General features: G+C 41.5%; 1 protein-coding gene across 2 annotated transcripts; it reads right to left on the reverse strand.

The window, feature by feature from the left end:
- Positions 1-6,273: 6,273 nt before the first annotated feature.
- On the reverse strand, positions 6,274-19,578 carry LOC311040789 (uncharacterized protein). Of its 2 annotated transcripts, none has more exons than XM_084051151.1 (4): positions 19,253-19,578; positions 18,808-18,925; positions 11,379-11,477; positions 6,274-8,420 (listed from the first exon to the last, which is right to left on the reverse strand). In XM_084051151.1, exons 1-3 carry the CDS (start codon positions 19,563-19,565, stop codon positions 11,408-11,410), a joined length of 501 nt encoding a protein of 166 aa, XP_083907277.1. In that variant the 5' UTR covers positions 19,566-19,578; the 3' UTR covers positions 6,274-8,420; positions 11,379-11,407. The 2 variants fall into 2 exon arrangements, with proteins under 2 accessions (XP_083907277.1, XP_083907276.1); XM_084051150.1 differs by having other exon boundaries at positions 18,791-18,925.
- Between the last annotated feature and the right edge of the window lie 3,225 nt (positions 19,579-22,803).

A 22,803-nucleotide genomic window follows, 5' to 3' on the forward strand; every position in this document is an offset into this window, starting at 1 on the left:
TCAGACGAGGGCCGCCTACCAGTGGCACGATCCAATGGGGAATTCAAGCTAATATAACCGGCAGGCTTTCTGTTCCTGGAAAGTTGGCATGCTATAATAGAAGACATTGCCCTCATATTAATACAAACAAAATCAAAAAAATACTTGTTCGGAATGACCAAACCTGCCTACCCATGATGTCACAGGTAGGCGGGTTTCTGAACTGTCCTCTGAGACACAGACCGAGTGGACAGAAATCTCGCTGGGCAAGACCTAGCCGGTTGAGCGACTAAACGGAAAGTACCGGAACTTGGCGGAGGTACCGCCCAAGGAAATGACGTTGATGCTTTACAGATCTGTTTACATTCTCCGTGAATGAAACGAGTGTTGCGATTGGTCGAAAAATATCGTTTTTTTGGGGGGGGAATGCATACAACGGAAGTCCCACCCCTATAGACACTCTGAATTAGGTCATGAGTGACCAGGCTTCTCTCCCCGGAGATGAGTAAAGGCTGTGAACGAGGCTAGACAGAAATGCTACACTCATGCTTATTATAATATAGTGCCGTTTCTGTCTGTTAGGTCTGTGTCTCAGACGAGGGCCGCCTACCAGTGGCACGATCCAATGGGGAATTCAAGCTAATATAACCGGCAGGCTTTCTGTTCCTGGAAAGTTGGCATGCTATAATAGAAGACATTGCCCTCATATTAATACAAACAAAATCAAAAAAATACTTGTTCGGAATGACCAAACCTGCCTACCCATGATGTCACAGGTAGGCGGGTTTCTGAACTGTCCTCTGAGACACAGACCGAGTGGACAGAAATCTCGCTGGGCAAGACCTAGCCGGTTGAGCGACTAAACGGAAAGTACCGGAACTTGGCGGAGGTACCGCCCAAGGAAATGACGTTGATGCTTTACAGATCTGTTTACATTCTCCGTGAATGAAACGAGTGTTGCGATTGGTCGAAAAATATCGTTTTTTTGGGGGGGGAATGCATACAACGGAAGTCCCACCCCTATAGACACTCTGAATTAGGTCATGAGTGACCAGGCTTCTCTCCCCGGAGATGAGTAAAGGCTGTGAACGAGGCTAGACAGAAATGCTACCATGTTATAATGAGCATTAGCGAGCACCAATTCCATGAAGATCGGTTGAAAATGGGTGACGTCACAAGTGGCTCTTAAAGTAACACGGCTGTGTATTGGTAGAGGTGGAGGTGATGGAGAAGCAACATATGTGTATTTTAATACCACTCACAAGTGTAGTTTTCTACCAGAGAAGATACAGGTGCAGGAAAAGAAATTGACCCGTGCCATATAATAAAAATGACATACTTTCAACTGGAAGTGTGACTTTTTTTCACTCATGTTGGAATTGGTATTTGTGGGTATGTTCATTTATGCAAATCTTGAATGGGACATGGGACAGATTTCAGCATTTCACTACTGTGTGGAAAGTATGTTTTTCTATAGTGTATTTTATACACTACAATCCTTTTTGTCCAAATAGTTGTTCAAATCTTGCCTGTGTCAACTGGAGTCAGAGGGAAAAACAAGTCTATTTTGGATTTGTTTAGATCAATATGGATGTCAATTTGAGTTCAGAAAGTGTGGAGGGCTGTGGTTTAACTATTTGGCATTCACCTAATCTGGCTTTCTAGGCTCTATGCACAGCAGCCATATTGGAAAGAAATTGGGCCTCTTCTTACTTCCTTCACAGGTGTAACACCTGTGAAGGAAGTAAGAAGAGGCCCAATTTACTTTCAATGATACTAATTAAGGCTCTGTTCCATTCTGGTCAGGGTGCTGATATCGTGCATGATGGCTCACTAGAAACACTCCATTTTGGTTCCCAAATGGCCCCTTATGGTGGGTGTGTAACTCTGTGAGTGTACAAATGGAACCAAATGGACCCCTACGGGTCCATTTGGTTCCCTTTGTATACTCTCAGAGTTATAGGGGTCCTTAAAAATAAGACAACTACTATGCCACACTAAATGGAACAGAGCCTTAATTAGTATCATTGGTATCACCTGTGAAGGTAAAGTAAGGAAGGGGCCCAATTCATTCCCAATATGGCTGCTGTGCGTAGAGCCTAACCAGGAACCAGTGTCATTTTAGATTTTAGCATTGGCTGTTCAATAATAGCAGATATACAAGCTCACAGTGCTTCACTTTGTGCCACGCTGCAAACTTTTACATCCGCTGTTTTTGAAACATTTTCGAAAAATGTTCAGATGGGGGTCCGCTGTCAAATATATATCAATGTGGGGATTCTTCGCACAAAAAAAGTTTGAGAACTACTGATTTTAGCAAGGCATTTGTAGAATCAGGTCTTAATGGGTTAAATAAACCTTGAGATTCAGAGTTAATTATGCCACAGGACATGTTTCACAGGCAGCTATTCACAGTGGATAAGATTCCTATTTAATTTGGGGGTCAAGCGTATCTCCATTAGTGATTCCTCTGTGCCAAGTTTCAGGCAAAACTGCTGCTCCATAATGTGCCTTTTGTGTTCTTAAGTGCCTTTTTTCATTTTGGTTGTGCTATGCTGTTATTATTTCCAGCCCATTCATCACTAACTTTGTTTATATGGTGGTTGTTTTTTTTTATGGTTGGTCCATAGCCTATATTTCCATGTTAGCTGGATTTAGTAGATTTTCTTTTTTCTTTTTCTGTACCAATGATGTCACTAGATGTAAATGTTCATGCTGCTTCCATTCTCTTGAGACAAGAAAATTAAACAAAAAAGTGCAAAAGACCTTTTCACACAACATAAACGTTCTAAATAACGTTCTAAGTTGATTCCTTGTTTCCTGTTGGTGAATATCAGTCGATGACAGGAAATAAACTTCAACCCACACTGTTCCCAGACCAGCAACTCCCTAGAATAAGAACTAGATGGTGAATAATGAATGAGTGATGGTAAACCAGTAATCCTAACTGACCACAGTGATGCAGTCAGCGTCAGGAACAAGGGGCTAGCATCCAGCTTGGCTAAATAGGAAGTGACAGTTCATATGAATGGCCTGTGATCTCGCATTTTCACCCCCGCTGGTGTCAGAAGCATAGGCTCTATTCAAGCGGATGGGTTTTTGACGAACTTTACACTTGATTTTATTACCTTAAACATTGTCATAAATACTATGCTTCCAGTCGCTAGTTTAAAGCCTTCTTTCAATCACCATGATATGCGTTTTGGTAAATGATTTAAAATTGATGATAAAGTAGGGTTGTAGGAGGGGCGTGGCTACCTTGTGATGATTTTGATTGACAAGCTACACAACTAAAAGCATTAATTCCCACCCCCCGCTCTGGTCCCAACCAATAGCATTCATTTACGGTCTGTAGAAACCAGGGGTGTGACTATGTTCACCTTTTTTACGGTGTATGGTCACTGGTCAGGAATGAGGGCATGGTGCCTCTGGTTCTCAATGTGGGGTCTAGGGACCCCTAGGGGGTCCTTGAGGGGGTTCTAGAGCTAAATGACTACTACTACTACCAAATGGACTGATACGGGATTGTAACTCTGGAAGTGCATATCAAACTGGGGATCCTTGGAATTAAAAAGGTTGAGAATCACTGGCATTGTGTCTGGTTGGGGAACGTTAATGTTCAGAATGAACATTTCCATCAGAAATTTTAAAAGCTCACAATCCATCACAATTGAGTGACATTGAGTTTGTCGTACAAGTGTCGTGCAAATGTGGCAAAAAAAACTGATCAACAAAGTAGGCTGTTACTAGTATACAAAAAAAAAACATTAAAAGTTGAATTATGGAAATGCTAGGTTTCCCCGACAGCAATGATTTATGTAATTTACCAAACGCACTCTCACATTAGTATGTTGATTAGCAAAAATAGGAGTGGTAAAAGCCTTTCCCACCGTAAGATCACTTGAACGTATGTGCAAATGTTTCCTTTCTCTGTGCTTGCCTTGATGGACAGTGATGGGAGAACGCACAGTGGACAATACCACTAGCATTGACCACTAGAGGGAGATCTTAGAGATGTTATTGGATACTATGATGTCCAGGCCATGGTGCACTTGAATATCTGATTAATTGCAATATCCCATACAGGCAAAGTGTTTAGTTTTAAGTTTAGTATATTTTATTTTCCACACCATGCTGCAATTCCTGATGAGCATCAACCAGATGTGGTTTCACTTAACAAGCAGGTACTGTGACACAACGCTGCTGAAAAAGCCCTGCTCTCTGTGTGTGTGTGTGTGCGTGTGTGCGTGTGTGCGTGCGTGCGTGCGTGTTCTCCCTCAAAGGGCCTTGCCTTTTACCAGGCCACAATTGTAAATTAGAATGTGTTCTTCTGTATATATATACGCATATACGCACTGTTGCAAGGACTGCCTCAAGCCATGGGAGGATGTAACATTGTCTGAAACATGGTCCTGCAGATTCCTCCTCTACAACATCAGGAGGATTCGCCCCTTCCTCACGGAGAAGGCAGCCCAGGTGCTCATCCAGGCTCTTGTCATCTCCCGCCTGGACTACTGCAACTCCCTCCTGGCTGGTGCTCCGGCATCTGCCATCAGACCTCTGGAGCTTGTTCAGAAAGCTGCAGCTCGTCTGGTGTTCAACCGCCCCAAGTTCTCCCACACAACTATCCTTCTCCGTTCTCTACACTGGCTCCCCGTAGCAGCTCGGATCCAGTTTAAAACCCTGGTGCTAGCCTATAGGGCAGTGAAAGGAACAGCTCCTTCTTACCTCCGGGCTATGGTTGATGCCTACACCCCTGCCCGACCACTTCGGTCTGCCACCTCGGGGCGACTGATTCCCTCGTCACTCAAGGGTCCTTCTGGTCGATCGACACGGTCACGACTTTTTTTCTGTTCTGGCCCCACAGTGGTGGAATGAACTTCCCACTGAAGTCAGGACAGCAGAGTCACTGCCCATCTTTCGCCGCAGGCTGAAAACCCACCTCTTAAGGAAACACTACCCTTCCTCTTTGTCTGGCTTACTTGCTGTTAACTAGTTGTACGAACTCTTGTTTTATTGTTGTACTGTTTTATTGGATCTTGTTTAGTCGATACACTTTTTGTATTAGCTCGTGCTCATTTGATTTTGCTATTTTGTCTCATCTGTTTAAGAAAGTAGGTAGCTGATATATAGCACTTTTACCTTAGCGCTAGGTATACTCTTGGTTGCTTGTTTTTGCAGAAAATGCACTTAAGACTTCTGGTCTGGTGATTAGTAGTTTCTTTCCCTACCTATGTTGAATGCACTTATTGTAAGTCACTTTGGATAAAAGTGTCTATTGTCTGCTAAATGACTGTAATGTAATGTAATGTAATGTTTATGTATCAATGATTTCATTGTTTTTTTAAACACCACATTCATCCTACATAGACCCTTTCCCACCCTCCCAACCACCCACACAAAGCCACCCTCTCCCACCCTCCCAACCACCCACACAAAGCCACCCTTTCCCACCCTCCCAAACACCCACACAAAGCCACCCAATCAATCGCACAAACCACATAATAAAAGACCCACACTGCCCAGGGGTATAAAAAGAAACAAAACTATGTTCCTTCTGAACGTCTGAACTGAGTTTGAACTACAGTAGATGTTTAAAACAAGCAATTTCATCTATTGTTTGAATAAAATAATCCATGATCCTAACGATCCTAAATCTGTTTATTATTCAAATGCCTATAGACAGCCCAGCATCTGGATTTTATGATGAATTAAGACTTCCATGGTAACCAAACTCACTTCAGTCACTTTCACTCACATGGTTGACTCCTGAAAGCAGTTTCAAATCAACAAAAAAAAAGACTCACATGGAGAAGGTAGGCTACTGTAAATAAGTGTAGCATGTTCTGTAGAAGTATGAGGCTAGGCTGGACTCATGAGTTCATAATGACTACTTATGAAAATAATCCAAACTAATAAAATATTTTAGGTGACTTTCTAATTACCATGTGAATTGTATTGTTTTCCCTGTTTACACAAAGTCAGACAAACTCATGGATGCATTTCTTTGCCTCTGTGTGCTCACCATGCAACAAACCTCCAGACTGGAAACAGTGACATGAAAAATGGCCTCCATGAGTTTAGCAAGCAGGAGAAATTGTAAAAAGGAAAAAAGAAGAAAGAAAAGGAAAAAGAATGAAAGAAAAACAAATAAATACTAATAAACGTACAAATGTACAACACCTGTTTTATTGTCAACACAGGTTTACAGGTGTACATCAGTTGGTGAAGTTTAGTTTTTGTTCAAGCTCCATCATTTCATAGTTTTCCAGAAACAGAGGAGGGGTGGGGAGGGCATAGCATAAAAGCAGCAGCAGGTACTGTATGTACATGAGATTATACATAAGGTGCAAAACAACAGACACACAGAGACACACACACACACAGAGACAGAGACAGACAGAGAGACACACACACACACACACACACACACACACACACACACACACACACACACACACACACACACACACACACACACACACACACACACACACACACACACACACACACACACACACACCCATGACATGGATTTAGAGCGGCATCAACGTGCATATCTCGGTTTGATGTTTCAGGGCATGCACACAAATAAATGATACCTACATGAAACACACCATAATTCATTCATTATTCCAAGCAAATTATATTTGCTTAATTATATTATCTTATATTGCCTGGTCTAATGGTGCCTATAAGTTGTGCTTCTTCATCTTAAATGTAAATAGCTCACCTACGATTATAATTTATGAAGATTATTAGCCTATGGTGATTGGTGATCGTCTTGTGTCATTTTGATGACCCAAGACAAAACAGATTGTTTATTTTATTTGGTCATGTTTATTGTCAATTATGTGATTCCTCCACTTTAACTCATTCCCTGCCTAGAACGACTAAAACGACTTCTGTCCCATAAGCCATGCCTACCTAGAACGACTAAAACAACTTAAAAAAAAGAAATATATATATATATATATTTATTATTTTTTTCCAATTATTTTTTTTACATTTTTTTTTTATTTGACCCAAAGATCTAGACTCCCATCCACTTCCTTGTTAACTTTAAACTTAAAAATTCTGTATCTCGGCTCCTGAGTACTTTTTTTTCAATGAAAAATCTTGGCAGTGGGCAAACGCGGCCAGAAATAATTCAGGCAGTGAATGAGTTAATACCTATGACTTGTCACACATGAATAAATAACATGTTAATTAAAAGCTTCTTCCCTATAGGAATCCTCATATCTTCAGATGCTCATTTTGAAAAAAAGCATTTGCCACAAACCGCAACTAAAGGGTTTTTCCCTATGTATGAGTCCTCATGTGCCTCTTCAGAGTATCATTTCGAATGAATCTTTGATCACAAACTGTACAAGTAAAGGTTTTTTCCCCTGTGTGAGTTCTCATGTGCCTCTTCAGAACATAATTTTGATTGAATCTTTGATCACAAATTGTGCAAGCAAAGGGTTTTTCCCCGGTATGAGTCCTCATGTGTGTATTTAGATGACCCCTGTGACTATAACATGTGCCACAAACTGTACATGTAAAGGGCTTTTCGCCCGTATGGATCCTCATGTGTGCGTTGAGGTTATTCCTTTGACCAAAGCCTTTGCCACAAACCGTACAGGCAAAGGGCCTTTCCCCTGTGTGGACCCTAATGTGTGCATTTAGTTCACCCTTTTGACTACAGCCTTTGCCACAAAATGTACACGTAAAGGGCTTTTCCCCCGTATGCGTCCTCATGTGATCTTTCAGATGACCTATGTGAATACAGCCTTTGCCACACACTTTACACGTAAAGGGCCTTTCCCCTGTGTGAGTCCTCATGTGTTGTTTTAGATGGCCCATGTGACTACAGCGTTTGCCACAAACCGTACAAGAAAGGGGCTTTTCCCCTGTATGAATCATCGTGTGCTTCTTCAGATTTCCCTTCAGATTAAAGGTCTTGCTACAAACTGCACAGCTAAAGTTTTTCTTCCCTGTGTGACTCCTAATAGAGTCAGTTTGCTTTGATGTTTTCAGGTCCTGGGACAGCTTGTTGCTCAAGTACAATCTTTGTCCGTACGCATTTTGTGTCTTGTGTGATGGCAGCGTGTTTGAAGCTGATGGACCTTGGCCGGTCTCCACCCACTCATCGCTGTCTTCAGTGTCACATTCTGAACAGTGTGAAGAGAGGAGCTTGTAGTCACTAGTGTGACTAGTTGTGTGTTGAGTTGAGGTGCTGGCTACAGGCTCCGTCTCTCTGTTTTCATCATCATCATCATCTTCACTTTTCACTGTTATTATTATCAAGGTTGACCCGTCGGCCTCCTCTGGTCTTTGAAGTTGCTCCTCCTGTTCCTCTTTGATCTGTGGAGGTTCTGGTTCCTCCTGGACCACACTGGGGCTCCTCTCCTGCTGTTCAGGTGAAACCTCCTCTTTATACATAGGGGGGTGCAGGAAGTCTAGGCAAAAGATAAAATTAGAGAAAAACAAATTGTTTGAACTTTACATTTTTTTCATGCAGTTTTTCCTCTGTTTTCCGCTGTGGTAGTTGGAGGAACTTCCGCAGTAAATAAATGCAAATATTTCTATACCATCAGTCTATCCTCATATATCAAAGACAGTTATTGGCTTCAAACATTTTAATTTACCAATACACTTTGATGTGATGGAAATGGAAAACACTCTGTTTGAATCTTTTTATACAACTGTCGTAATACATGATTAGCACGTTATTTGCTCAACTTCCTTATCATTTGATTTTATACTCAAACTAGAAAAGTGCACTCCTCGGAGAGCAGATCCCCACCAGGACGGATTGCCTAGCCAGGGCTCGTAATTTGGAAGTCAGTCATAGACAACTGTCAGTCATAGAGAATCGGAATGGAATGGATATGTACCGCTTTGTGTGAGTTTTAGACATCGTTTGTAGGAGTAGTAGCAAAAAGCGTGTTTTAAAGAAAACGTGAAACCAAGGAATCCAGGGGGAAAAAAAGATTTTGATTGTTCAAACTACGGTTCAAGAGCTATAGACCAAAACGTGAACCGGCAGCGGTTCCGGTAGGAGACATAGAGTCTTTGTGTCTAATATTTGCTGCTGCTACAGTGTCTATGTGTTAGTTATTGTCTATGTGTTAGGTATATGTTAACCCATTAAAACCGGGAATGCATCTGTGTCATTTTACATCATTTTGCATCACAATCTTTTAACCACTTTAACCATATTTTATTCCTTGGCTATGCAAAAAGCAGATCTACAAGCTCATAGCGTGTCACTTTGTGCCGCGCTATGAGCTTGTAGATCTGCTATTTATTTATTTTCAAATCGTGAACCTTTGTGCAAATCTTTAAATACATATATATATGTTTAAAGCAAACATGTTTTAATCAAATCTTTGCTTCTGGGAGTCCCTGGAACAAAATACTTTCAATACCTTTTAACATTGCTTATCGTACTAAACATATTCGGAAATACATATCAATTTGGGGGTCCTTGACATGAACAAGTTTGAGCACCACCGATGCGTGATTTGGGACCGCACTGGGGATTTGGGGAAACCACGCCCCCCGCTCACAATGCCTCCCATCGCAAGGCATTGTGAGCTTGTAGATCGGCTATTTTCAAATGGCCAAAATATATATAGGGCTGAAGTGGTTAATGTATGTTTTATAATAATCTACAAAGTAATAGTTACGTTTTCTAACAATTGTAGTGGAGTAAAAGTACAATATTTGTCTCTGAAATGTAGTGGAGTAGAAGTGTAAGTGCAGAAAACTGGAAATACTCCAGTGAAGTAAAAATACCTGAAAAATGATTATAGCGTAGCATATTTTAACCATCATCATCATCAGCTTGAGACGAGAGAGAGAGAGAGAGAGCACGGCCATTCAAGCCATTTTTAACCTATATAACAGACTAGCGTATTTTCACAACAACAGTTGACAGCAAACGGATGCACAAGACCGCCGTCTCCATCTATTTCTCTGTGGTTTCCCCAAATCACGCACCACTGATATAGCAACATACGTTCTTTTCAGAAAAATGTTAGGATTTAGAAGACATTTGTAGAGTCGGCCTCAGGTCTTAATGGGTTAATAGAGGCCCTTCAGTACCGGTGCTTCTGTGACTGCAGTCTGCTATGTCATCAGTCCATACGTTCGAAGTACGATAAACAATGTTAAAAGGTAGGGTAAGTGATATGTATTTGTTACAATAAGTGTTTAAAAAGTTCAATATTCTGATAGTACTCATTGCTATAGAGCAGTGGTTTTCAACCTTTTTTGCGTCAAGGACCCCCAAATTGACACACATTAGCCCAGGGACCCCCATTTGAAAAGATAAGCCAGGGACCCGCAATAAGAGACGATTTTTACGGCTCTAGCAGTGATTTTCAACCATTTTAATTTCAAGGACCCCCAGTTTAACATGCATTAGGCTACCCATTTACTGACATCTCTATCTCTGGGACCCCAATTTATATTATAAAATCAATGTTAATTTAACTCTGAGAGTGTACAAATGGAACCAAATGGACCCTAACCCATTTGTACACTCTCAGAGTTACAGACCCATAGGAGAACCACTGCTATAGAGTGTTTGTTCAGTGGGGTCTTTATTATAGAGCTGGAGAGACGGGGAGACCCCTGTTATTGAACAAACACTCTATAGCAATGATTACAATCAGAATATATATTGACCTTTTAACAAAACAGTTTTTGTTTTAACCAAAACAATATCACTTACCCTACCGTTGAAGATCAATTTTTAAAGGAGCTACACCATGAATTTAAAAAATAATAATAATATTTGATATCATATTGTTTATGTCCCTCAAACGTTTTTCAAAAGGTTTGAGCCTAAATCAAGCCTCAGATATACTCATTCCAACTAACTTCTCTCTGGCTTATAAAGCACTTTCACCTGCAATACCACATTGTCCTGTTTGGCACGGGGCGCTATTGAGCCAGTTTGTATGCATGTTATGTCCTGGTTCTGTGTGGGAAAAAAAAAAAAAAAAAAAAAAAAAAATGAAAAAGAAAAAAAAATGAAAAAAAAAAAAATGTTTTTTTTTTTTGGGGATTTTTTTTTTTTTGGTTAGAACTGAAAAACGGGAGGAATTGTTCCCAGACGTGACGTAGGGTGGGGGAACAAATCTGACGGACTGTTTTCAGACCAATTTACATAAAAACCACAGATAGCCTATGAAAGCCTGCATGCTCGAAGTCGGGTATTTGTTGGAACAGAAGAGAGGTGGGGGAGACCAAAAACACACAAAAATGAAGAAAAAGTTAAAATTCATGGTGTAGACCCTTTAATGTAATCTTTTTTTAATGAGTATATGATGTTATATTATATTACTGAAAACGTTGATAAGGAGATAGTCCTACAACATAACAGTAAAAGAATGAGAGAAACTTACTGGTGTCCAGGAGGTCTTCAGGTTCCTGTTTAACAGAGACAGTCCAGGCTGGTTGTGGAGAACTCATCTTCACCTGCAGGCTGGACTCCACACACTGGTCTGGAATGAAGGAATGGAATAGAATAAGGACTTTGATCAACATAACATGGGTTGTAGATGAAGGTTGAGTGTAAAACAGAGGGTATAAAGAAGTGTTTTTTTTTGGGACAGTGACCCAAAATACACCCACAAGCTTCAAGCGATTTGCCAGATTTATTTTCCAGATTTGTACATGAATATTTTCATGCAATGTAATGCTTCCCCAGACTCATACATGGTCTTCTATAAGAGTCCCAGGTAAACGCTATGCATCCCAAATAAAATGTGTATTTTCTGATCAATTTACAGTATTTATCACGTGTTTGATCTTATATAATTATAATTATATTCATGTATGTTGAAAATGTATCTGATTTTTTATTTATTTTTTTAACAATCACATCTGAACAATTTGAAAAAAAGGAAATAATAATAAAACTACATTTATATTACAGAACATAGTAAAGTAATACCAACACAAATGATCAAATAGACTAAGCAGTAAAAGTGTGTCCTGTGTTCAGGACATGGGGGTTACAGTATGAGGAGTAATGCAGATATACATAGCAGCCTGTCTCGCTTCACACACTCACATCCAGCCTCTGTGTGTGTGTGTGTGTGTGTGTGTGTGTATGAACATAACTGACATTAAAGGTAGGGTAAGTGATATTTTTGGGTTAAAACAAGAAGTATTTTGTTAAAAGGTTAAAGCACTATTCTGATAGTAATCATTGCTATAGAGTGTTTGTTCAGTAACAGGAGTCTCCCCGTCTCTCCAGCTCTTTAAAAAACAGAAAATACATTTTCCGGTAGGTGTCAAAATCTCAGCCAATCAGGAGAAAGTACCCATTTTTAACTCATTCACTGCCACTGACGTAAAAAACGTATTTTTTTCCAATTACCAAACCTGCCTCTGACATAAAAAACGTAATTTTGCAAAATAATTATTTTAAACAAGATCTCAGTATCCTTCATCTCTCGCAGTGACACATTTCATTGTAGCACACCCGGATACAGAAATACGTCAAATCGAAGATTTTCGGTTCCGTCCGTTTAGGTCCTCCTCTAAAACGGGAAATGGCAAACCAAACAGGGAATGAGTTAAGCTTCATTTTTATAGTGTTCCAGTTCCAATTTCGTCTGCTAATTTCTTAGTGTCATCACTTCCAATTTCACTTGTTTAATCTATATCCTGATTGAGTTCTCTATCCTGATTGGATAAAATTGGAAATGAAACTGAAACGAAAATGCATTTTCTGTTTTATAAAGACCTGGAGAGACAAGGAGACTCCTTTTACTGAACAAACACTCTATAGCAATGAGCACTATCAGAATATAGAGCTATTTAACACTTATTTGAACCAAAGAAAATCACTTACCCTACCTTTAAGTAATTAACAACCAGACTTTGCAGACATGTGCATGACAGCAATTAGTTCAGAATTACGTGCAGGATCTTACCGGGGCGGGGAGAGACCGGGGACAAGCATCATCATCAAACAAGGCTTTAATTTATAGAGACCAGCAGCTATAGGTTTCTCTCAAACTGTAGCTGATGAGACAGCTAGGAAACCAAAAGCAATTGTTTCCTCTTCATTCGTTACTGGGTACGGTGCTGCGCTATGCATTAGTCTAAACATCTAGTCGATCTGTCGGTCATAGCTATGCTATTAAATGGTCAGGGTGCAATGCACTACTCCACAAGCGCTTTTTGTCTAGCTCTCAAATATGATTTATGAATGATTGCTTTTCAGCAGCGCAAATAGTACAAATGGTACAAATGGACCCTTATGGTGGTCCTTGAAATTAAAAAAGAAGTTTGAAAACCACTGTCATAGACAACTGACGACATCGAGGACGGACAACCACAGGCCCCACAGGAAAGTCCAACATCCACATTGGAGCCACGCCGTTCCCATGTGGATCCCGAGAATCACATTCAGTTTGACATCGTTTCCTTATGATAATGATCCTTCTGTAGGATGGGTGATTTAAACAGACACACCTGGTCCAACTAACTGGACTCAGAAGAGCTAGGTGTGACTACACCGCTGCTGTGCATCAAGCTTAGGGATGGCCAACCGTTAACCGTTAAGAAATTGGCAACCGGTTAACACTAACGACTAATGGCAAACCAAAAAACATAAATATATATATGTCACAGGTAGATTGGCATTCCAGGGAGATTGGAAGTGGAGCGCTTGTTTTTAGGCTCGGGGCGGGGCTGTGATGCCAGGGCGGCGACGACGACAACATGGATAAACATACCGGCCTCGGTGGCGCACTTCGATAATCATTGGACTCCCCATCCACTACCACCTCGAGTCTGGGTTTGACTCCCGCTTGGGACATTACTTTTTCAAACAACCGCGGTCTACTTTTTTTCGCCGATAAAGTATAGTTTTGGACCATGACGGAGGCGCGCCGACTCAGCAGACCTTGAGGCCAAGGAGTCGCGCCCGAGCGCGAGTGCCCGCGACGACCGGCCGATGGTCTGCTAGTCAACTAAGCGCCGTCCGAGTTATGTACCGATAGGCACAGAATCGTAAATGATGTTGTGGGGACTGCGTTTGCCCCTCTATGGTTGCCCCGTATGGCCCCAACTGCGACTCGCTGCACTAACATAGCCCGCCCCCGCCCCATCAGGCTCGCCCCCTTGTGCTTCGTGTGTGTGTGTGTGTGTGCGCGCATGCATGTGTGCGTGCTCGTTTGTGCGCGTGTGCATGCGTGCGTGTTTGGTGTGGGACTCATGTCTGGCTTTTATTGCCCTCTAGCGTTGGTTCTACAGAATTGCCTGGGGGGCGGACGGGCGGTGAAAATAAGCGCTTCTTTTCCAATCTCCCTGGAATGCCAATCTACCTGTAACATATATATTTTTAAGGGCCAAGTCTACACCTGCAACCACACGTGACTTCCACTAAACTAACACTAGTAAACACAAAATGAACAGTCGAGCGTGAAATCAGCCGTCATATTGACACAGAGTATGCCCGACAGACACACAGCAGACAACCTGGCAGCTAAACTAAATGATGCAGTGGAAGCTTGGGGACTTACTGGGAACGTGTCTGGATGTGTTCACGACAACGCAGCCAACGCGCTGTGGCTGCTAATCGCCACAAACGGGTGAACTGGGACTCAGTTCCGTGTTTTGCACATACACTGCAATTGACAATCAACGATGCATTTAGCCTGTTTTTGCATCGGGTTATCGCTGCAGCAGGTTGGCTAGTCAGGGACTTTAACCACAGCACCCGTGCATGCAAGGTACATTATTTTTAATGTGCAAATAGCGTATTATATTATGGGGGGGGGACAGTGTATTTTTATCTTTTTAACCCATTAAGACCTGGAACTGTGTCATTTTTAGATTTGAGCTAAAAAGCATTATTTTACACTTTGGGCTATTCAAAAGGTGTAAATTCGTGGAATTCCGGATCAATCAGTAATACATGAGGCAATAGGAGTCGAGACAATATTCTAGGTGGTGATGGTTATGCTTTAATGTCCATGATATCCTGGGGAGAAGTACAATAACACTCAGGTCAGTGGTACAGTTGTTCTGCCAGGAGCACAGGGCTCAGACCATAGTTATACTGTAGCTGCTTCAAGGACAAGCTGAACCAGCTGACAGCCAGAATGTAGACGGCACCCGGGAGCAGTATGGGTTGGCGGCCCCAGCCTGTGTCTTCCGCGTATCATTGGTAACACCTTTCACAGGTGTTACCAATGATACTAATGAAGGCTCTGTTCCATTTAGTCTAGCACAGTGGTTTCCGCGACTCCCACAACTCTGAGAGTGTACAAATGTACACTCTCAGAGTTGCACACCTGTAAGGGGCCATTTGGAAGCCCATGAGGGTCCCTGGACCCCAACTGTAGACCCACTGGTGTAACAGAGTGTTTCCAGTGAGCCAACATGCACAATATCAGCACCCTGACTCTGTTTGACCAGAATGGAACAGAGCCTTCATTAGTATCATTGGTAACACCTGTGAATGTCTTCGCCATATGGCTGCTGTGAATAGAGCCTATAACCACCACGGTCAACCATCTGTGGTTAGTGACCCCACCTAGTAGCCACCATTGTTAAATCAACACTACCATACTGTAAAAGGTGTTGACATAATTAGAGAGTATGTTTTTCCATCACATCTGGTCTGGAACCGTCTCCGGGACCGGTTTTATCACACTGTTAGAGAGCTGGTATGTACTTCACGTCCTGCTATACAATACCTGTGGTTCTAAAACTTAAACATTTCAAGGACCAGCATTACTCTGAGTGTACAAATGGAACCAAATGGACCCCATTTGGTTCCATTTGTACACTCTCAGAGCTACAGACCTGCAGGGGTCCATGTGGAACCCCCTTTAGGAATCATTAAAAGGAACCGTTAAGGAATATCGGACTTCTTAAGGAACGAATCATTAAAAGGTCACGCTGGATTGGCCTAATCAAATCTTGTAGTTATAAACACTTGACCTTTCTTCAAAGCACAACGTTTGAGAACCTCTGATCTAGGCAGCACTGCTGATCATGATTTGTACCTTTTATGATTGTTCTATGCCTAACCCTAAACGTATTCCTAAACTTAACCACAGTAAAACTATGCCTAACCCGAAACGTATTCCTAAACTTAACCACAGTAAAACTATGCCTAACCCGAAACGTATTCCTAAACTTAACCACAGTAAAACTATGCCTAACCCGAAACGTATTCATAAACTTAAACTCAGTAAAACTATGCCTAGCCCGAAACTTATTCCTAAACTTAACCACAGTAAAACTATGCCTAACCCGAAACGTATTCCTAAACTTAACCACAGTAAAACTATGCCTAACCCGAGACGTATTCCTAAACTTAACCACAGTAAAACTATGCCTAACAAGAAACGTATTCATAAACTTAACCTCAGTAAAACTATGCCTAACCCGAAACGTATTCCTAAACTTAACCTCAGTAAAACTATGCCTAACCCTAAACTTATTGGGGCGAGTGTGTTTTGGGGCGAGCGTTCTGGTTACCGGTGGTTGCTATGGTGTTGATAGGGCAAAACAGGTGGATGCTTTGGTGTAGTAGGTGGTTGCTTGGGCAACATCAGTGAAGGACGAGGACTCTTCAGAGACCAATGAGGTACCCTGTAAGTTGTCACAACAAGTGAGTCACTAAGACACAAACTGGAAGCTGTTCTTTCTGAGGTTTAGTCAACGAGCCGTGTCTTAATAATTTTTGCACAATAATTACATATTGATCCCATGATGCTCCTACTAATGAATTCGAACATATATAGTTTTACTGAGGTTAAGTTTAGGAATAATTTTAGGGTTAGGCATAGTTTTACTGAGGTTAAGTTTAGGAATAAGGCTAGGTTTAGGCACTCAGTCACCCTACTACAGTCAAACTTTCTTCCTCTCCGACTCCCCTCTTCCCCTCCCCTCTTACTTAAATCCCCTTCCTCTCCCTCTCCCCCTTTTCCCCTCCCTCTTCCTTACATCCACTCCTGAAACAATCTAACACTGTTCTGTGTCTGTGCAGTCGCCGATTGACGACATATTCACACTAGAATAGCAATAATGTACGAGCTTAAAGGACAGCTCCCCAGTCCTTAAAGGGTTAGTTCATATTTTTTGAATATTTTCTGTAGGAAATACTTACCATTAATGTAGTGGTTGCAAAGGTATTAATTGATTGCCCGAGTCCCGTGGTCAGAGTTATGGTCCGTTTCTGATAAATATGAATGAAGTTCCGGTAGATTAGTAGATTTGGTGGGGGCCGCTCATTAAAAATAAAATAATTTAAAAAACTAGCGTCATTTGTATTGTTGACCTATTTCTACCATATAGAGCAGGTTTCGTTCAATTTCGACCCCTCTGTCACATGCTATTATTTTTTGTGTCATATATTTTGTGCATGAGTAGGCTTCCGCGGCGCAGTGATTCTGGACACAAACAGTAGTACCATGTGACAGAGGGGTCGAAATTGAACGAAACCTGCACTATATGGTAGAAATAGGTCAACAATACAAATGACGTTAGTCTTTTTAATTAATTTATTTTTAATGAGCGGCCCCCACCAAATCTACTAATCTACCGGAACTACTTCATATTTATCAGAAACGGACGATAACTCTGACCACGGGACTCGGGCAATCAATTAATACCTTTGCAACCACTACATTAATGGTAAGTATTTCCTACAGATAATACTCAAAAAATCTGAACTAACCCTTTAAGCTCGAGTTATACTTCGCCGTCAGCGGGTCGCGTGTCAAAAATAGCAGATCTACAAGCTCACAACGCATCGCTGACGTGCCGCATCATGACCTTGTAGATCTTGTAGATTGTAGATTTTCGGCGCACAACCCCGTCGTACGACGGAGCATACATTCGGCTGTAACACATGCAGTGTCGGGTTACTATAGTAACATGACTGCAGTGCATGCTGTCAATGAACAAACCGAAATGAGACGGCATGACTGTATTTCTGCTGCCATGCACCAATCTCACTCTTTCACTGACCAAAACTTAGGCTCTATGCACAGCAGTCATATTATCACTTCTTTCACAGGTGTTACCAATGATACTAATGAAGGCTCTGTTCCATTTAGTGTAGCACAGTGGTTTCCACGACCCCCATAACTCTGAGAATGTATTTGTTACATTTGGAAGCCCATGAGGGTCCCTGGACCCCAACTGTAGACCCACTGGTGTAACAGAGTGTTTCCAGTGAGCCAACATGCACAATATCAGCACCCTGACTCTGTTTGACCAGAATGGAACAGAGCCTTCATTAGTATCATTGGTAACACCTGTGAATATCTTCATAATATGGCTGCTGTGAATAGAGCCTGTTGTAAAACATATCACTTCCATAGGATATTATTTTAGGACTAAGCTAAGATCACAGGCTAAGGGATGAAGTGAAGTTGAAGCAGAGAAGCCTTCCTCAGTCTGCAGCAACGATGTGGCGAAACACACCCATCCAAGTTTACTTTTTTTATATTCTGACAAATAATAAATCGGGCTGCTGCGGGATAAATCACCCGGCCGGGCCGCCCACCCCTGTAACTAAAAGGGACTCACAACGCGAGTTTGGGTCGCGAGTGCACTCACATTTCAAATCGCATTGATTGACTGGTGATATAAACATAAGCTGACACATGTTTTAATATCCAGACTTGACAGCAAAAGTTAAGAATCAAGTGCTGGATCTTGTGAGACCGGTGGGGGACACATGCGTTCCTGCATCGTCAAGCTTGCACCGACCTTAGCCCTTAGTCTTGTTATATTAGTACCAATATAAAGTGATCTTTTTTCCTTTCTTTTTCTTTACCTGAGAGAGTGTCACACCTGGTCTTCCTACGTAGTAATGTCAACCCATCCGCCTCCTCTTCCTCTTTAATGTGTGGAGGTTGTGGTTCCTCCTGGACCAGACTGGGGCTCCTCTCCTCATGTTCAGGGGAAACCTCTTTACACACAGGAGGAGAGAAGAGCTAGCATCAGCACAACAACTCAAAGTGCTTTTTCTCATTGGATGACACTTATTCTCCTATTTACTGATTTGATTTGTTTTGTGATGCCAATGTTTTGTTTTTTTTCAGTTGAAAACATGCCAATTTTGTCAAACTTTTGCCCCGTGTAACAATTATTAATATATACACATATATACACATATAATATATACAATTATACTCACAATTATTTGAATGACAATTAATCGTAAAGTATAATGTCATGATTGTGACAGGAGGTGTCCCTTGAGGTTTTGTGTTCATGTTGATCACTATTTACAAACCTTTGGTCCCATTAAAAAGCTCCAGTGTGTCTTGTCTCTCCAGCAGAGTTTCTAATGCCTCTATCTCTCTCTGGAAGAGGTTGCACATGAACTCTGCAGCCGCACTGAGGCGCTCCAACACAAACACTCTGACATTAAGCTTCAGCTGACAAACATCACTTTGCTGTTTCTCCAAAACACACAATATCTCCTTTCCCACCGACGTCATGTGTTCATTTATCGACAGCCGTAGAGACTCTATTTGACACATTTTACCTGCTTTAGGGGACATTTTACCTCCTTTGAGGGACATTTTACCTCCTTTATGAGACATTGCTTTAGTTGCGACCATCATGAAAAACAACACATCTTTTGACAACACGCATTTACTTCCGGGTGAAAGGGCTTCAAGCAGTGTTGCCAGGTTTTGTGAGAGAAGTAACTAACCAGGTCTATGAAAACAAGCCCAAAAGAAGCAACTGGGCCACATGAGCACTTTTAACTTTTATAGACCCCTTAACAGACGACGTCATACTGGCTGCGTGCAGCCAGTATGCGCGCAACGAAACCCATTATATCAGGTCTCGTTAGGACGCGTCTCACTAGCCAACACACACAAGAGGGGGTTGGGTGTGCTGAAACCAGTGCACCCCGAAACAGGTTGGGAATTGATTGCGTGAAACAGTCACCTGTGCGTCCAGGCTCATATCATAACAGTCATGGAACCACTTGTTCCTGGGTTTTAAATGATTTCCATTTATAACCCGTACATCTACATAAACGTTCAAATTTCAAATCTAAAGTGCTGACCCCAAACAAGTTAAAGCGCCTAAGTCTAAGTACCTGTATCTTCCGCATTGTTCAATAAAAAGCGTTTTAATCCAATTGACGGCCATTTTCTCATAGACTTATAACGTATCAGCGTGCAATACACTTCCCTGCCGATAAGCTCGCGGGGTTCAGAGGATAATGCAGGACATTTTGAGAAAATGGCTACCAATCAGATTAAAATGCTTTTTATTGAACAATACGGAAGATACGGGTACTTAGACCTAGGCGCTTTAACTTGTTACATCCGTGGCTTTGGGGTAAGGTCTTTATATTTGAAATTTGAACTTTTAAGTAGATGTACGGGTTGTAAATGGAGACCATTCAAACACTAGGAACAATTGGTTCCATGACGCTTGTGACAGACGAGCGTCATGTGAACCATGGCTAATTATTTTAGGTCGGAGTCCTTGACATGAAAATGTTTGAAAGCCACTGGTTTAAACAACATTAGGAAACAAGCCCAAATAAATAACTACACAAACAAGCCCAAAAAAAAAACGCATCCCGCAACTACCAATATTTACAAACAACTTTAGAGAAAAAGAAGCCCAAAGTCGCTTATAATAAGCCGACATGGCAACACTGAACGTGGTTCAAGAATGCTCCGCCTTAATGCCTTTCGCCCCCTGGTGGAGGAGGTGTGTAACTGTCACTGAAGATAGATAAAGAGATGGATGGATAAAGTTTGCACATAAGATGCACACACCTTTTAGTCTACATTGTCTGTTGTTGCAATTATGGCAATACTATTTAGGTTATTATATTTACATTGGAATTCATTTATAACTTAGACATTTAATGGTATATTACACTTAATGGCCAATCATAGTGAACAAATACAAAGCAGAGTTCTTAGTATGCAACGATTCAAACTTCCAACAGAATGATATGACAAACATACAATTTAAAATACAAATGTTTAAAAGTGTGTCTTTAAATAATTACTCACAAAAATGTATCCATGTCCCTCTGTCTCATATTCGGAATATGTGTATTCATGTGTGTGTGTGTGTGTGTGTGTGTGTGTGTGTGTGTGTGTGTGTGTGTGTGTGTGTGTGTGTGTGTGTGTGTGTGTGTGTGTGTGTGTGTGTGTGTGTGTGTGTGTGTGTGTGTGTGTGTGTGTGTGTGTGTGTGTGTGTGTGTGTGTGTGCGCGTGCGTGCGTGAGTGCGTGCGTATCTAGACATCCTCTTGAAATTTGACTGAGTTTAGATGCTTTTTAAACTCTTTAATCTCATTACATTGATGCAAAATCCACAGGACAGCATCAAAATGTCAGTTAAGAATAAATAAATAAACAAATACATAATGAATGAATGAATGAATGAGGTGTGTGTACACCTCATCGGTCAGGAGGACGAGGACAAGGTTGCAACAAATGAGCCTTCAAGAAATGTGATATTTTATCTACTCATCTACAATTAGGCCTATCATGCTCCAGCTATATTAGCCTATAGCTTGATTCATACTTAGTTTCACACCGGGGTCACGCACCAAAAATGTCTTACCTATACAAGTTCACAACGTGGCTCACAACAAGCTTGTTGTGAGCTTGTTGTGAGCTTGTTGTGAGCTTGTTGTGAACTTGTTGTGAAATTATTGTGAGCTTGTTGTGAACTTGTTGTGAGCTTGCTATTTTCTGTGAGCTTGCTATTTTCTGTGAGCTTGCTATTTTCGGTGCGTCACGCGATGCGCAACCAAATCAGTCGTAGCCTATAATGCTTTTTTGCATCTCGATTCATGTCATGCTTGCTTGACCTTACTGTCAACCCTGGTCCCTGACTGTGGACGAGGACCTAGATGGTTGTCACTATAGTTCTCCAACATGCTGGATGTCTGCAACTCCAGAACGTGTGGACATGCCAGACTGTGGACTATCCTGGTGGTGTAGGTCCCTGAGTCTCAACGTCTATGGGTCTGTAACTGGGTCTGTAACTCTGAGTGTACAAATGGAACAAATTGGACCCCTTAGGCCTTACAGGTCCATTTGGTTCCATTTGTACACTAATTACTGAGGAGTTGACGGTGTAGAGTGGGGATCACAGAGAAAACACTGTATCAAATGGGGGTCTGTGGCCTAATAATGCATATCAAACTGGGCATTTGCATTCGAAAGGTTGAGGCCTACCTGTACCAACTGTACTAAAATCAACCCACCTGTAGAGGATATGCTCCCAGCAACGCCATTGGAAGATGTGACAGCAGGATGACGTATGTGCTTCGGGTCTGGGTGTGGATGTGCATGTCTTTCCTCCTTGTTATATCCAATAACAGAAGTAGAGCAGGCGCTGAGCACTTGGTCTGTCCCCATGGTTTATAACATGGTTTATAACCATGTTATAAACCATGGCTGTGATTGGAGACAGGTGTATAGGTATAGGGACCTAAATAATATGGGTGACAAAAATGTCAATGTGTGAAACATGAGTGCAAGTGCAGGTTTTATTTAAAAAAAACACAGAGTGATGCTCTGGCATAAAACATGGACATTGTATTTGAACACATAACTAACAAATTCACACCTTGACATGAACACAGAGATTACACACATTTATCGACAGACCAAGTGTAGCGATATGGAGTGAATTAAGTAATCAAACCCCTCTTTATTAGTATCGATACAATCGATTATCTGCATTGCAAACAATACAAGTCACCGATATGTTGTTGTTTTCATATTGATTATCTATTGGATCGCTGGAATTCAAAATCGATACAACTACGGTACTGTATCATTGCAGCA

This window comes from Gymnoscopelus microlampas (genome assembly GCF_963454915.1).
Source record: "Gymnoscopelus microlampas genome assembly, chromosome: 3".
Taxonomy (NCBI): Eukaryota; Metazoa; Chordata; class Actinopteri; order Myctophiformes; family Myctophidae; genus Gymnoscopelus; species Gymnoscopelus microlampas.